The sequence below is a fragment of the Microcaecilia unicolor genome, chromosome 5 (genome assembly GCF_901765095.1).
Source record: "Microcaecilia unicolor chromosome 5, aMicUni1.1, whole genome shotgun sequence".
NCBI lineage: Eukaryota > Metazoa > Chordata > Amphibia > Gymnophiona > Siphonopidae > Microcaecilia > Microcaecilia unicolor.
In genome coordinates this window covers 356,406,208-356,423,696 of record NC_044035.1, presented here as the reverse complement: position 1 = coordinate 356,423,696, position 17,489 = coordinate 356,406,208, and the positions used below count along the sequence as shown (strand labels likewise).

The window sequence follows — 17,489 nt, the reverse complement described above, 5'->3', positions numbered from 1 at the left end:
TGCACCCTACGCCTGGAATAAACTTCCTGAGCCCCTACGTCTTGCCCCATCCTTGGCCACCTTTAAATCTAGACTGAAAGACCACCTCTTTAATATTGCTTTTGACTCGTAACCACTTGTAACCACTCGCCTCCACCTACCCTCCTCTCCTCCTTCCTGTGCACATTAATTGATTTGATTTGCTTACTTTATTTTTTGTCTATTAGATTGTAAGCTCTTTGAGCAGGGACTGTCTTTCTTCTATGTTTGTGCAGTGCTGCGTACGCCTTGTAGCGCTATAGAAATGCTAAATAGTAGTAGTAGTAGTAGGCCTTGAGGTAGCTCCTTTCAATCGCGGCAGTGCCCTTCACCCGAAGAGATCAAGGTAGCTAGGAGCACCAGTGTGCCGTGGGGAGTGGGAGGGAGAGAGGAAGAGCTGCTGGCAGCAGGACAGTGTATGGACTGAGAATCGGGGGTGGGGGGGGGTCCTCTTGTGGAGCGTTGCACTTAGCCTCCCCAAGCCTCTTATGCGGGGCACTTATGATCCTCATTCTTTTGATAGTTGGAACTCTGGGCTCCATTCTGACTTGGTTTTCTTTCATGCCTTTTTGGTGGTAATTGGTAAGTGAGTTACATTCAGATCACCTGCCAGGAGAACTTTAATACATAGCACTGTGGTTGCACTTGTATTTGGCTACAACCATTGCCACAGTGCTTCCCCTCCCCCTCCCCACTTTTGTATCATGATACAGAAGAGAGAGCGACATGGAAGGTAAGGGATGGGGAGCAGCAAAAGAGGCAGGAAAGGGATGGGGCTGAAGCAGTGCTTATTCATTACCTCATCTTTAGTGAACTCCGGTGGATTGTCATTGATGTCGTCAACGTATATTATTGCCATAGCATTGTTTGTGAGGCCATCACCAGCCATGTCGGCCACTTGGATCGTGACGTTGTATGTGCTGATTGTCTGGAGAGAGATGGCACATAATTGAAGGGGTTGAATTTTACATGTCGGTTCTATCTCATGTCTGCATAAGGTCATTAACCCCCTTTCCACTTTCTGTCTGACCACATGTCTCGTTGTGATGCTAAGGCCACACACATGTTTACCTCTTCCTGTAGCGTTTTATAAATTAATGGGGGATTACCTCCTAATTTACAGCAAACTTCGGTTATTGAACAGTGTGTCCAACAGTAAAGGAAAAAAAATGGAAGGGTGTTCCCATTGTGGAAACATCATTTTAAGCTAAAAGTTAGAATAATTTACTGTCAGCCGCTTTCTAAAATTTCTTAATTACATCATATCAGTAGGAAATGAAGACAATCACTCTCTGTACTCTGGATTTCTTTCTCGTCTTTCACCAATTCCAACTTCTCTCCTCTCTCTATCCCCAACCTTCTTTCCTCCCACAATCTACCTTTTAAGGTTTTTCAGTTGTCCTCACGTACGCTAGAAGTCTTTGACTCCATTTTCTGTTACCTCTCGATCCAGGCCTACTTCCACCAACCGAATCTCCCCCGTGTCACTATTGATGCTGAAGAGCTGGGGTGTTCCCTGTGTTACAATGGAGTACTTCAGTGCCGCATTGTCAGACTCAGGCTCATCGGCATCGGTGGCCTCCACCTTCATCACCGAAGTGCCTGGGGCCAAAAGGAAAGAGAAACACTGTGACCAACTGTGGGGTGAGGGTGGAAAGAACCCAACGTTCCTGGGGCAGGAGTATTAGAACCCCTGCCAGAGCCTCCCGGTGCTCTTGCACTGACCCTGCCCAACATCTACATAGAGGCAAATTATTTATTTATGACATTTCTATCCCGCATTAGCCTGAGTAGAACTCAGGTTCAATGTGGTTTACATAGCAATCAGAAAAGAATGAACATGTTCAAAATATATTAACAGAAAGTAAAATACATCATATTATGTTAGACCAGTAAAACTTGAGTTAGGAGCAGATGTAATGAAATACTTAGTGATTCAAGCTAGATAACTGAAATATGGAGGAAAAAGGGAAGGGCTAGGATTATCTGGGATAGACAGGAGTATTGAGAGGTGGAATGAGGTAAAAATTAATGCCATGAGTTTATTTGAAAAGAAGCTTATTTTCTTAAAGGCTAGACTGCAGAAGTGAATTTTCAATAAATTTTACCTAATAATTTTACATAATAAAATCCGCCCCTCAACACTTCATATTAGATCTCCCATCTCACCTAAACTATCTGCTCCAACACGGACTCTTCCCCAAGGAAAACGGTAACATCCTACTTACCCCTATACTGAAAGATACAAAGAAAAAATTAAACGAAATCACCAACTACCGGTCGGTAGCATCTATCCCACTGGTAGTCAAACTGATGGAAAGCATGGTATCCAAACAACTTACCGACTACTTAAACAAATTCTCAATACTACACGAATCACAATCTGGATTTCGCTCTAATCATAGCACTGAAACAGTACTAATTACCCTCCTAACAAAATTCAAACAAGAAATTGCAGCAGGCAAAAGCTTACTTCTCCTACAATTCGACATGTAAAGCGCGTTCGATATGGTTAACCATAAAATACTATTAAACATTTTAGACTACTTTGGGATTGGTGGAAGTGTACTCAGCTGGATCAAGGGCTTCCTAACCACCAATTTATCAAGTTAAATCAAATTCGAACATATCATCACCATGGAATACAGACTGCGGTGTACCCCAAGGATCACCACTATCACCGATCCTATTCAACCTAATGATGACCCCACTAGCCACATCCCTATCCAAACAAGGACATAACTCCTACATAAACGCAGATGATGTCATGAAATGCATCCCCTTCAAACACGACCCAATAGACTCACCAACGAAACCAAACTCAGCCTGCAAATCATGAATTCATGGGCGGATACATTCCAACTAAAACTAAACGCAGAGAAAACACACTGTCTCATCCTCACATCCCAATACAACATGAACAAACCCAACAATATTAACACCCCAGACTACACCCTCCATGTTTCTGATAACCTAAAAATTCTTGGAGTTACCATCGACCGAAACCTCACGCTAGAAACCCAATCGAAAACTACAACAAAGAAAATGTTCCAATCAATGTGGAAACTCAAACCAATAAAACCTTTCTTCCCGAGGGCAACATTCTGCAACCTGGTACAATCAATGACTCTAAGAGGCATATTTTCAAAGCACTTTGGGAGGCTAAGTTCCATAGGTTTCTATGGAACTTTGGGAGGCTAAGTGCTTTGAAAATGAGCCTCTAAGCCACCTAGACTATTGTAATGCAATCTATGCGGGATGAAAAGAACAAATCATAAGAAACGCCAAACCGCTCAAAACACTGCAGCCAGACTTATTTTTGGAAAAACAAGATACGAAAGCATCAAACCTCTACGCGAAAAACTACATTGACTCCCGATCAAAGAATGTATTGTCTTCAAAATCTGCACACTAGTGCATAAAATCATCTATGGCAAGGCCCCGGGGTACATGACTGACCTCATTGACCTACAAGCAGAAACACTACAAGATCTGCATGCACATACCTCAACCTCCATCACCCAAGCTGCAAAGGACTCAAATATAAATCAATGTATGCATCCAGCTTTTCCTTTATAAGCATGCAACTATGGAACACACTACCAAAAGCCTTGAAAACAACCCACGACCTATCAAACTTTCGGAAATCACTAAAAACTAATTTATTCAAAAAGGCATACCCTAACGACCCAACCTAAATGCCTCGATCCTGCAACACGACGAAACTAATTCTCGATCTGGTCACACCTCAACCCTTCCTCCTTATTCCCTGATGTGTCTATCATTCATAAATCTTCTATAATGTCACAATGTATCTCTTACACCAGAATTGGTGATCATCATCACGGTCACTATGTAAGCCACATTGAGCCTGCAAACAGATGGGAAAATGTGGGATACAAATGCAATAAATAAATAAATAAATAGACTTCGGAATAACAAATAATCATCGGTGCATTTGATGGTTTTAGGTAAAGAGTTCTAAATTTTAGTGCCTTGATATGAAAAGTTAGCAGTATGGATTGTTTGTAGGTTACTTTCTTACAATTCGGGAAATGTAGGATAAGATATTCTCTAGATGATTAAGAGGCATTTTGTGAGGGTAATTCAATGATGTTCATGTATATTGGGGCTGAACCATACAAAATTTTGTGAATGAAGGTACATAGCTTGAATGATAGTCTATCTTTTATTGGCAGCCAATGCAAATTGTACAGAAGGGGGGTTGCTTTGGTGAAGCCTTGTAGTCTCAATATGAGATCTGCGGCAGTGCAAGGGGAATCACTGATCTGTGATCAGTCTGACCTCGGTGGTGAGTAAGCTAATGGAAACGCTTCTAAAGAGGAGGATTGTGAAATTTCTTGAACTACATGGAATGCGGGACCCGAGGCAGCATGGCTTCACTAGTGGCAGGTCGTGTCAGAAGAATCTGACTATCTTCTTCGACTGGGTGACCAAACAGTTAGATGTGGAAGGTGCGCTTGATGTGGTATACTTGGATTTCATCAAAGCCTTTGACACGGTTCTGCACAGGCAACTGATAAATAAATTGAGTGCCCTCAGTGCGGGACCTAGAGTAACTGATTGGGTAAAAAATTGGTTGAATGGTAGGAGACAGTGGTAAATGGATTTTGCTCTGAAGAAAAGGATGTCGTCAGTGGAGTACCACAGGGATCGGTCCTAGGGCCGGCTCTTTTTAACGTCTTTGTGAGCGATATTGCAGAAGGGCTATCTGGTAAGGTTTGTCTCTTTGCGGATGATACTAAACTCTGCAACAGGGTGGACACCCTGGAGGGTGTGAATGACATGAGGAAGGACTTAACGAAGCTAGAGGAATGGACTAATATTTGGCAACTAAGGTTTAATCCCAAAAAATGCAGGGTCATGCACTTGGGTCACAAAACTCCGAGGAAATGATACAGTATAGGGGGTGAAGTGCTTCAGTGTAGGAAGGAAGAGCGGGACTTGGGGGTGATTGTGTCTGATGACCTTAAAGCTTCCAAACAGGTAGAAAAAGCGACGGTCAAAGCCAGAAGGATGCTTGGGTGCGTAAAGGAGGTGATAGTGCCGTTGCATAAGTCTCTAGTGAGGCCCCATTTGGAGTACTGCGTGCAGTTCTGGAGACCGCACCTACGGAAAGATATAAACAGGATGGAGTCGGTCCAGAGGGTGGCTACGAAATTAGTAAGCAGTCTTGAATGCAAAAATTACAGGTACAGGTTTAGGTACCTCAACATGTATACACTGGAAGAGAGGAGGGAGAGAGGAGACACGATAGAAACGTTTAAATATCTCAAGGGCATTTATGTACAGGAAGAGAGCCTTTTCCAAATGAAGGAGAGCTCTGGAATGAGGGGGCATATGACAAAGTTAAGAGGGAACAGGCGTAGGAGTTACCTAAGGAAGTATTATTTCACAGAAAAGGGTGGTGGAGGCGTGGAATGGCCTCCCGGTGGAGGTGGTGGAGTCGAGGACTGTTCCAGAATTTTAAAAGGCATGGGATAAGCATGTGGGATCGCTTAGGAACAGGAAGAATTAGGGGTTACAGAGGATGGGCAGACTGGATGGGTCATATGGCCTTTATCTGCCGTCATGTTTCTATGTGTTACGAAAAAGTACTGCTCCCAACTTAGGGCACTGGTATTTTCTATAGGGTGCAGCTGTGTAAGCAGGAAATTAGCAGAGCATTTTTCAGGTACTTTTGTGTTGGAAGGGACCCATTGGCATTTTTCCTCTGTTAGAAAAAGAGATGAGGAATGTGGAGAATGAGATTTCTGAAGGGATTACAGAGAGACGGAACTTGATAGTCTGTCCTCAGTTCTAGTCTCTGTCTGATGCTGACAGCAGAAGCAGCGCCCTGACGTTCTGTGATTATAGAACCAGCGGGGGTGAGTTTGGTGGCCCTTGTCCTATGTAGAGACACAAGGAGCTCTTGGGGTGGTGGAGATCCACCTGAGGAAGGTGGGGTTTCCAGCTGGGACCCTAAGTCCTCACCGAGCTGCTATTCTCAAAGAAACCAAGACGAAGATTTTGGAGAAAGCAGAGTGGATAAAGAGGTAGAGTTTCAGATTCCCTTGTGGAAGGCTGGGAAATGGGGACTGGGACATGGAAGCAGTTTTCCTTTAGAAAGCAACGAGGTCAAATGCCCAGACAGTTTGGCCACCATGGCCTGAGTGTTCTGCTTAATAATTCTGGAAGGTAAAGAGCCGTTTATGAACTGAGTTGGAGTTGAGGAAGAATGAACTGCTAACTGTGACTGACTGACTTGGATACATTCCTTTGCTGTTTGAAATGCCACTTGTAGGTTGTGAGAGTTTTTTTTTTTTTTTCAAGAGAGCAACTGTACTTTGAGTCCTGAAGTGCTGGATCTCTCCCAATACTCGTTTATTGGTTTGGAAACTCCATTAGTGACTCCCTTGGGACTTGCAGAGTTACCTTCAAGGAGACTATACCCCCCAAACATGTGCCTTGTAGAAGCCTCAACAGCAACAGGGCAGCAGCTGGAAAGATTATGTTTGGTTTGTAATGCACAGAGACAGACTCAGTTGTTTTTTTTATATTTTCACATCTGAGAACTTCCAGAATGTAAAGTATCACCAAGTCCTCAGCACCCAGTAAGGGAGGGACAGCCCATAGGAAAGCGGTGGGAGGAAATCAGGGAACAACAAGATTTCTTTTTGAGTGTCTCGTTTTTCAGCTTCAATCCTAAGCTGCACTGTCCGGGAGTGGATGGATGTAGCCTAGTGGTTAGTGCAGTCGGACCTTTGATCCTTGGGTGAACTGAGTTCAATTCGCCAGTGCAGCTCCTGGTGATCTCTGGGCAAGTCACTTAAACCCTCCACTGCCGCCTGGTACAAATAAGTACCTGAATAGATGTTAATACTTGCGTTGTGAATGTAGTTGCAATAATACCGGGAAGGAAGTCAGAAAGGTGGGTAAGAAATCAAAGTCCATTTCCCGGATCCCTATTCTGAGATTCTACATGGAATGTTGCTCAACTCTAAAATATTGAGATTCCTAGATGGAAAGTTGCTAACCTATTAGAAGATTCTGTTGGGCCTTACTATTTGATAATTCTATATGGCGAATGTTGCTACTATTTGTGAAGATTCTAACATGGAATTTTGCTAGTGGAGGAGCTAGCCTAGTGGTTAGTGCAGCGGACTCTGATTCTGGGGAACTGAGTTCAATTCCCACTGCAGCTCCTTGTGACTCTGGGCAAGTCACTTAACCCTCCATTCGCCCTGGTACAAAATAGTACCTGAATATATGTAAACTGCTTTGAATGTAGTTGCAAAAACCTCAGAAAGGTGGTATATCAAGTCCCATTTCCCTCCCTTTACAGCCACTGTGTTGCACCTGCTCCATGTGTCCTAGGCAGGAAACACTACAGCAGCACTGTCTGCTCTGAAGGAGGTTTCTGGGGAGCTTCAGGCTGAGAGTAGAAAAGTCGCACATGGGGCAGCTTTCAAAGCTATGTGGTGAGTTGTAACTCAAAAGCAATCCACAGATATTTCTATGAAACGCTATAAAATAAGTGGTTTTATAAAACTTATAAAAATTGATAAAGAATTCTTTTTGAGCACTGTTCATGCACTTGATAATTTGTTGCCGGAGGTTTTTGCCGATGATGAAGCAATGATCTGTTTAGATCGCTACCGCTCTGTAAAACCCAGTAGGGTCTGAACGTCTTTGAGGCTTTTCCTTCCTTTTTTCATTATTTATATGTTAGTGTTTCATAGTGATATCTGTGGATTGCTTTTGAGTTATAGCTTTGGTACACCCTTTTTTGTTTCTAGATGTGGTGAGCTGCACAGTCTGAGGATACTCTGTCCTGGCTCTGAAAGGACATTGCGCTGGTTCTGAAAGGGAAAGGACATGTCTAGTGCTTTGTTATGAATATTACATTTTAGAATCCACCTTGGCCTTAGGGTAGAATATTAAGAAATAAACCATTTTAGTGGAGGAGTGGCCTAGTGGTTAGAGCACCAGTCTTGCAATCCAGAGGTGGCCAGTTCAAATCCCACTGAGGCTCCTTGTGATCTTGGGCAAGTCACGTAACCCTCCATTGCCTCAGGTACAAACTTAGATTGTGAGCCCTCCTGGGACAGAGAAATATCCAGAGTACCTGAATGTAACTCACCTTGAGCTACTACTGAAAAAGGTGTGAGCAAAATCTAAATAAATAAATAAAGATTCTAGAATTCTAAAGAATAACAAGATTCCATGCAGAATTTCAAAGTGTAGCAACATTCCATGTAGAACCCCAAAGAATAGCAAGATTCCGGAATCCCAAGGAGTGGAAGAGTAGCCTAGTGGTTGCTACTATTTGAGATTCTAGATGGAATGTTGCTAGTGGAGGAGTAGCCTAGTGGTTAGAGCACCCGTCTTGCAATCACAAGGTGGCCCATTCAAATCCCACTGCTGGTCCTTGTGATCTTGGGCAAGTCACTTAACCCTCCATTGCCTGAGGTACAAACTTAGATTGTGAGCCTACTGGGACAGAGAAATATCCAGAGTACCTGAATGTAACTCAACTTAAGCTACTACTAAATAAATAAATAAATAAAGATTCTAGAATTCTAAAGAATAACAAGATTCCATGTAGAATTTCAAAGTGTAGCAACATTCCATGTAGAACCCCAAAGAGTAACAAGATTCTTCGGGATGGAGGAGTGGCCTAGTGGTTAGATTGTGAGCCCTCTTGGGACAGAGAAATATCCAGAGTACCTGAATATAACTCATCTTGAGCTACTACTGAAAAAGGTGTGAGCTAAGTATAAATAAATGTTAAAATCACCCCTTTTTCTACAGGAACTTTTTCCCTGCAAGTTTTGCTTTCGTCACCTCTGACACAGCCCTGCCTAACTTTCCTGCAGGTAAAAGATACGTTATTAGTCTCTGCACCTAATTTCACCCTTATGCAGCGTTTGTAAATTTTACACAACCTCTTTATCTAGGGAAATAACCAAATGCCAAGTTAAGTGGCTTTTAAACATGCCTTGAATCGCTTTCTGTCAACACATTCGTCCTTATCTGCTCAATAATTACCAAAATCATGTTTAAAAGAATGTGCTTGAAACATATTGCACCTCACTTAGGACTGTACGAGAGAGGCAGGCGATATGTGAACAAATAATATCTTTCTATTAAAAGCCACACGCTAGTGACGTTTATCTACTGCTCTGACGTGGTGGGTCTACCAGTCTCTGCCTTTCCATCTCACCTGGAACTGACCCTTCCAACACATGGCCAGTGAAGATACTCTTGCTGAACACAGGCCGATTGTCATTTTGATCCACCACCACAATCTCCAGATCCGTGGGATCTTCTAGGGTAATCCCCTCAAGGTCCACAGCAAAGGCCTTAAGCTGGAAAAACGCACAGAAGAAACTGTTGACTCACCAGAAAGATCACTGCTGAGCAGGACGCAAGGGCTGTGGAGAAGAGGTCAAAACACAGAAGCGCCAAGAGCCTTCAAAAATGGACCAGATCTTTAATTCACAACTACTACTACTACTTAACAGTTCTAAAGCGCTGCCAGGGTTACGCAGCGCTGTACAATTTTAAGGACAATCCCTGCTCAAAGAGCTTACAATCTAATGGACAAATGTAGAGTCAGTCAAGTAGGGGTAGTCAATTTGGGGCATTCTTGATTACATGAAAGGTATAAAGGTTAGGTGCCGAAAGCAATATTGAAGAGGTGGGCTTTGAGCAATGATTTGAAGATGGGTAAGGAGGGGGCTTGGTGTAGGGGCTCAGGAAGTTTATTCCATGCGTAAGGTGATGCGAGGCAGAATGGGCAGGATGTACAAGACAACGTAGGTCAGTCTTGTACATCGATGTGCTTTGAACCCTCTCTGTGTTGCTCTGTGGGAAAGAGATACCTATAAGTGTGTTCAGAGCTTCAGAAGTGTCAGATACCTCCAAGGATAGTGCAGGAACACTAGAAGGAATTCTGTAATTGAGGTGCGTTGCATTATATGCAGAATTACTGACACTGATGTCTGTTCGCACACACAATATTTATTTATTTGTTACATTTGTATCCCACATTTTCCCACCTATTTGTAGGCTCAATGTGGCTTACATAGTACTGGAGAGGTCTTTGCAGGCTCCGGTGTGAACAAATACCGGGTGATGTTGTGGTAAGATCAAGTTCATGTGGCACAGCCACATTAGGGAATCGGAGAACGGAAGAGTTGTGTTATGTCCATTACGTGCTTTAGTTTGGTTGTGTTGCAGAGATTAGGCATTTAAGTTGGATTGGTAGGGTATGCGCCTTTTTAAACAGGTTGGTTTTTAGTGATTTCCGGAAGTTTAGGTGGTCGTACGTAGTTTTCAAGGCTTTTGGTAATGCGTTCCACAGTTGTGTGCTTATGTAGGAAAAACTGGACGCGTAAGTTGTTTTGTATTTAAGTCCTTTGCAGTTTGGATAGTGCAGATTTAGATAAGATCGTGTTGATTCGGATGTATTTCTAATTGGTAAAGTCGATCAAGTCTGTCATGTAACTCGGGGCTTCTCCGTAGATGATTTTGTGAACCAGGGTGCAGATTTTGAAGGCGATGTCAGTATTCACCCTACGTGCTACTCTGTGAGGGGAGGGTACACCTAAGTGGCATAGTGACAGTGCAAAGGGGTGTACACAGGGGCGGAGCATGCATGGGGTGTGGGTGGGGCTACCACTTACCCATATAATTCACACAATACTGTTAGTTATACGCAATGTTGCTACATGTAGCCACACCAGGTACACCAGGTCTATGGCTGCTTAGATTTCAGGCACCCAGTAATAGGTTACACTACTATTTCTATAACGGTTCTGGGTGCTCAAATACCATTTTAGAACAGGCTCTGACCCCCCCCCCCCCCCTGGTACTGGTGTGCCTAAACAGATGTGCCCACTTATACAATTTCCTCCTAAGTGTGGGAGAATTCACATCCCCTGCAGTACTAGCCTCTCCCAGGAGGAGGTGCTGTAGGGCAGTGTTTCCCAAACAGTGTGGCAAGGCACGTTGTCGGGCTGTCACCACAGAAAAATCACCACTGCCTGATGTTCAGAACCAGATCTGCACTCACGGTAGCAGCAAGAGGCTGACCCTCCACAGTTCCTTGTGACTCTGGGCAAGTCACTTAACCCTCCATTGCCCCATGTAAGCCGCATTGAGCCTGCCATGAGTGGGAAAGCGCAGGGTACAAATGTAACAAAAATAAAATAGATACTATTGGAGATTCTACATGGAATGTTGCTACTGTTGGAGATTCTACATGGAATGTTGCTATTCCACTAGCCTGAAACCACTTAAATCTCCCTTATACACAAAACTCTTTGGTAACTTTAATGCTCTTCACATATCCAAAGATGAGAACTATGAGGATGCCCACAGTCTACTTGCCGGAAATACATTTGCCTTAATGATTGCAAAACTCAGCCATACATGTATCTTGTTTCAATACCTTCATAAGTTGACTCATTTTTTGGGGAACCCTCGGACGATACCACTAAAAGGCAATATCATACATTTCTGCCTAGTGGCTCAGCATCTCTTCATAGGGTCTTCCCTCCATAAACTATAAGTGCTGTTTTTTAATGCTGTGACAAACAAACTCAAAAAGTGCCAAAATAATATACGTGTTATAAATAAATAAAGAACTCTTAAAAAACTTATCTTGAGTTCTAGTCCATGTCTCGCTGGTGTGATCCACTTAGGCTTCCCCTAAATTGCGCCCGACGCCGCGGGTTTCAAAACTTGCATCAGGGACTCGGGTTAAAGACCCCCTTAGATTCACAGCGATATACAAGCATAGACATCCGAAAACACTGCACTCGAATGTTCTTAAAAGGCGCTATTTAAAGGCTGTAGTACGATGTCGCATCCTAGTGACGTCTCTGTAAAAGAAGTAAGAGCAAAAATCTGGCGCTAGTTAATATATTCACTTCATTGCCCTTACCAAAATAGTTTCTGAAAGAAGAGATAACTGCATTCTGAAAATATATATGTATGTTTTTTTCTTTGTTCATATATAAATTCCAACTACAGGTACATGATGGTAATGTCTCCATATTATAAATAAATGGAGTGAAAAGGAAAAAGGGAAAAAATGGATAATGGATTAAATCATAGAATTCCATTCTACCGATTCATTCAATCCATGAGGATTAGTTGTATGTAGCTTATGTATCCACCATTGTTCTCTCCTAATCAGGGTTGTAGTACGATCCTGTCCTTAGATTCTGAGGAGGACAGGATCGTACTACAACCCTGATTAGGAGAGAACAATGGTGGATACATAAGCTACATACAACTAATCCTCATGGATTGAATGAATCGGTAGAATGGAATTCTATGATTTAATCCATTATCCATTTTTTCCCTTTTTCCTTTTCACTCCATTTATTTATAATATGGAGACATTACCATCATGTACCTGTAGTTGGAATTTATATATGAACAAAGAAAAAAACATACATATATATTTTCAGAATGCAGTTATCTCTTCTTTCAGAAACTATTTTGGTAAGGGCAATGAAGTGAATATATTAACTAGCGCCAGATTTTTGCTCTTACTTCTTTTACAGAGACGTCACTAGGATGCGACATCGTACTACAGCCTTTAAATAGCGCCTTTTAAGAACATTCGAGTGCAGTGTTTTCGGATGTCTATGCTTGTATATCGCTGTGAATCTAAGGGGGTCTTTAACCCGAGTCCCTGATGCAAGTTTTGAAACCCGCGGCGTCGGGCGCAATTTAGGGGAAGCCTAAGTGGATCACACCAGCGAGACATGGACTAGAACTCAAGATAATTTTTTTAAGAGTTCTCTATTTATTTATAACACGTATATTATTTTGGCACTTTTTGAGTTTGTTTGTCACAGCATTAAAAAACAGCACTTATAGTTTATGGAGGGAAGACCCTATGAAGAGATGCTGAGCCACTAGGCAGAAATGTATGATATTGCCTTTTAGTGGTATCGTCCGAGGGTTCCCCAAAAAAATGAGTCAACTTATGAAGGTATTGAAACAAGATACATGTATGGCTGAGTTTTGCAATCATTAAGGCAAATGTATTTCCGGCAAGTAGACTGTGGGCATCCTCATAGTTCTCATCTTTGGATATGTGAAGAGCTATTCCACTAGCAACATTCCATGTAGAAGGCTGCGCAGGCTTCTGTTTCTGTGAGTCTGACATCCTGCACATACGTGCAGGACGTCAGACTCACAGAAGCAGAAGCCTGCGCAGCCACATTGGTGATCTGCAAGGGCTGACTTCTACATGGAATGTTGCTAGTGGAATAGCAACATTCCATGTAGAATCTCAAATAGTAGCAACAGTGGAGGAGTGGCCTAGGTTAGGGTGGTGGACTTTGGTCCTGGGGAACTGAGTTCAATTCCCACTTCAGGCACAGGCAGCTCCTTGTGACTCTGGGCAAGTCACTTAACCCTCCATTGCCCCATGTAAGCCTCATTGAGCCTGCCATGAGTGGGAAAGCACTGGGTACAAATGTAACAAAAATAAAATAGATACTATTGGAGATTCTACATGGAATGTTGCTACTATTGGAGATTCTACATGGAATGTTGCTATTCCAATAGCAACATTCCATGTAGAAGGCTGCGCAGGCTTCTGTTTCTGTGAGTCTGATGTCACGTCAGACTCACAGAAAGCAGAAGCCTGCGCAGCCACATTGGTGATCTGCAAGGGCCGACTTCTACATGGAATGTTGCTAGTAGCAACAGTGGAGGAGTGGCCTAGTGGTTAGAGAGGTGGACTTTGGTCCTGAGGAACTGATTTCGGTTCCCACTTCAGGCACAGGCAGCTCCTTGTGGACTCTGGGCAAGTCACTTAACCCTCCATTGCCCCATGTAAGCCGCATTGAGCCTGCCATGAGTGGGGAAAGCGCTGGGTACAAATGTAACAAAAATAAAATAGATACTATTGGAGATTCTACATGGAATGTTGCTACTATTGGAGATTCTACATGGAATGTTGCTATTCCACTAGCAACATTCCATGTAGAAGCCTGCGCGGCCACATTGGTGATCTGCAAGGGCCGACTTCTACATGGAATGTTGCTAGTGGAATAGCAACATTCCATGTAGAATCTCAAATAGTAGCAACAGTGGAGGAGTGGCCTAGTGGTTAGGGTGGTGGACTTTGGTCCTGGAGAACTGAGGTACTGAGTTCGATTCCCACTTCAAGCACAGGCAGCTCCTCTTCTGACTCTGGGCAAGTCACTTAACCCTCCATTGCCCCATGTAAGCCGCATTGAGCCTGCCATGAGTGGGAAAGCGCAGGGTACAAATGTAACAAAAATAAAATAGATACTATTGGAGATTCTACACGGAATGTTGCTACTATTGGAGACGCACATACAGAAACTTGATCAGATCATTCAGCAAGCAACGCTGCGCGGCCGAGAAGAGGACTTCGGCTGGCGGGGGTTGGGGTCCCCCGCCAGCAAAGGTACGTGACGGCGGTGGGGGAGGGTTGGCGGTGGGAAGGGGGGGAGTCGAGGGTCTTGGTAAGGGGGTCCAGGGCCAAATCTACAGGGGCCCATGCCCCCATGGCCCCATGCTAGCTATGCCCCTGGTTGGGTGCAGTAGTGGCAGAACTCTCTGGCAAACACAAGCATCACCTCCAGCAGCAAACAAGGGAACTTGAGTTGACTGTCTACACTGCATGGACCTTACCTTCTACTCTGTTTATATATCCAGGCAGTCTGCAGGGAGGAACTGTGGGGGTGAGACAGAGGGAGGAAACCCTGAATACTCAGGAGCAGGTGTAGAGGAGTGGCCTAATGGGTTAGTATGGATTGTAGACTTAGGGAACTGGGTTCAGTTCCCACTGCTGACCCTCCACAGCTCCGTGTGACTCTGGGCAAGTCACCCAACCTCTGTTGCCCCAGATACAACAGTATTACATAGACTGTGAGCCCAACAGGGACAGACTCTGAGCACACCACCCGTACTCTCGTCCACGCTCCTCCATTACTCTCGCCTTGACTACTGCACCTACTCCTTACTGGCCTCCCACTTAGCCATCTATCCCCTCTTCAATCTATTCAGAACTCTGCTGCACGTCTTATATTCCGCCTGAACCGATATACTCATATCACCCCTCTTCTCAGGTCACTTCACTGGCTTCCAATCAAATACCGCATACAGTTCAAGCTTCTCCTTCTTACCTACAAATGTACTCAATCTGCAGCCCCTCATTACCTCTCTACCCTCATTTCCCCTTACGTTCCCGCCCGTAACCTCCGCTCACAGGACAAATCCCTCCTCTCAGTACCCTTCTCCACCACCGCCAACTCCAGGCTCCACTCATTCTGCCTCGCCTCACCCTATGCTTGGAATCAACTTCCTGAGCCCTTACGCCAGGACCCCTCCCTACCCATCTTCAAATCCTTGCACAAAGCCCACCTCTTCAATGTTGCTTTTGGCACCTAACCTTTATACCTTTCAGGAAATCTAGACTGCCCCTATTTGACTAACTGTACATTTGTCCTTTAGATTGTAAGCTCCTTTGAGCAGGGACTGTCCTTTTATGTTAAATTGTACAGCGCTGCGTAACCCTAGTAACGCTTTAGAAATGTCAAGTAGTAGTAGTAGTAGGGAGGAAACCCTGAACACTCAGGAGCAGGTGTAGAGGAGTGGCCTAATGGTTAGTATAGGTTGTAGACTTGGGGAACTGGGTTCAGTTCCCACTGCTGACCCTCCACAGCTCCGTGTGACCCTGGGCAAGTCACCCAACCCTCTGTTGCCCCAGATACAACAGTACTACATAGACTGTGAGCCCTACAGGGACAGACTCAGTACTGGTAAAGTGAAACTGTAAACCACTTAGGTCTCAGGCTCAGCAGTATGTAAATACTGAAATGAATGAATGAAGGTGAGGAGCTGGGGCAATGTGTCCTCATAAAAACAAAAGAAAACACTTTTCTCTGTATTACGACTCGGAGGAGAAGGGTGAAACTTTCATTGATACCTTGTTTTTGTTTTCCAATACGAGTCTTTTCCGTGTCTACAATGAGTGCTCATGGAGGCCAGGGCATCACACAGCCATTTTATTAATGAAAGATTGGACTTGAAAAGGTTGTAAGACACCTTATTAGGGGAAGGTGAAGGACTGCTGGCAGGGGATGAGCTCTTGGTGTCTTCCGTCCTAACCTCTTTCAGTAGGAGGCGCTGTTGAGCAGTGGTTCTCAACCCATTCCTCGAGGACCGCCTGGCCAATCAGGTTTTCAAGCTGTCCATGATGAATATGCGTGAAAGATTTGCATGCAGTGGAGGAAGTGCATACTAACATATCTCATGCATATTCGTTGCGATATCCTGAAAAGCCGGCCAGACGGTTCCTGAAGAATGGGTTGAGAAGCAAAGGAGTGCTGTGTTCAGGGGAGCTCAAAGTTCCTGCAGTCCCAAGCCACTCCTACAGATGGTGCTGTAGAGAATGGTGCAAGCACTTTTACACTAGTTGAGATGGAGAATGGCAGTGAGCAGAAGTGAATTTAGTTCTCACTCACTAAAATGTCAGGAAGTATTTTTTTCACAGAAAGGGTGGTAGATACTTGGAATGCGCTCCAACGGGAGGTGGTGGAGATGAAAAGGGTTACTATCCCAATGGGGCGAAGCTACCATCTGTGGGATTATGACTGAATGCCTCTACTGATGATGTGTCGTTGTGGAGATGAAAAGGGTAATAGAATTCAAACACGCGTGGGATAAACACAAAGGAATCCTGTAACAGAATTCAAACACGCGTGGGATAAACATAAAGGAATCCTATTCAGAAGGAATGGATCCTAAGGAGCTTAGCCGAGATTGGGTGGCAGAGCCAGCTGGTGGTGGGAGACGAGGATAGTGCTGGGCAGACTTATACGGTCTGTGCCAGAGCCGGTGGTTGGGAGGAGGGGATAGTGCTGGGCAGACTTATACGGTCTGTGCCAGAGCCGGTGGTGGGAGGCGGGGGATAGTGCTGGGCAGACTTATACAGTCTGTGCCAGAGCCAGTGGTGGGAGGCGGGGCTGGTGGTTGGGAGGCGGGGATAGTGCTGGGCAGACTTACACGTTCTGTGCCCTGAAAAGGACAGGTACAAATCAAGGTAAGGTATACACAAAAAGTAGCACATATGAGTTTGTCTTGTTGGGCAGACTGGATGGACCATGCAGGTCTTTTTCTGCCATCATTTACTATGTTACTATGTTTAGAAGGAATGGATCCACAGAAGCTTAGTGGAGATTGGGTGGCAACACTGGTAATTGGGAAGCAAAGCCAGTGCTGGGCAGACTTCTAGGGTCTGTGCCCTGAAAATGGCAAGGACAAATCCAGGACAGGTATACATATAAAGTATCACATACAATGAGTTTATCTTGTTGGGCAGGCTGGATGGACCGTACAGGTCTTTATCTGCTGTCACCTCATATGTTACTACTGAATCTTGACTTTAATGGGCACATGTATGGCTC

The 17,489-nt window shown here is 44.2% G+C and overlaps 1 protein-coding gene and 1 long non-coding RNA gene across 2 annotated transcripts in view; both read right to left on the bottom strand.

Annotated features, from left to right (window-relative positions):
* Nucleotides 1–17,489, bottom strand: part of CDH15 (cadherin 15) — a 110,177-nt gene that overhangs the window by 41,892 nt on the left and 50,796 nt on the right. Inside the window, exons 5-6 of the mRNA XM_030204603.1 lie at nucleotides 1,460–1,620; nucleotides 818–946 (exon numbers count right to left, since the gene is read on the bottom strand). Coding sequence (XP_030060463.1) covers nucleotides 818–946; nucleotides 1,460–1,620 — 290 coding nt within the window. The remainder of the gene's footprint in view (nucleotides 1–817; nucleotides 947–1,459; nucleotides 1,621–17,489) is intronic.
* Nucleotides 2,534–17,489, bottom strand: part of LOC115470956 — a 16,165-nt gene continuing 1,209 nt past the window's right edge. Inside the window, exon 3 of the long non-coding RNA XR_003942263.1 lies at nucleotides 2,534–2,544. This is a non-coding gene — a long non-coding RNA (uncharacterized LOC115470956). The remainder of the gene's footprint in view (nucleotides 2,545–17,489) is intronic.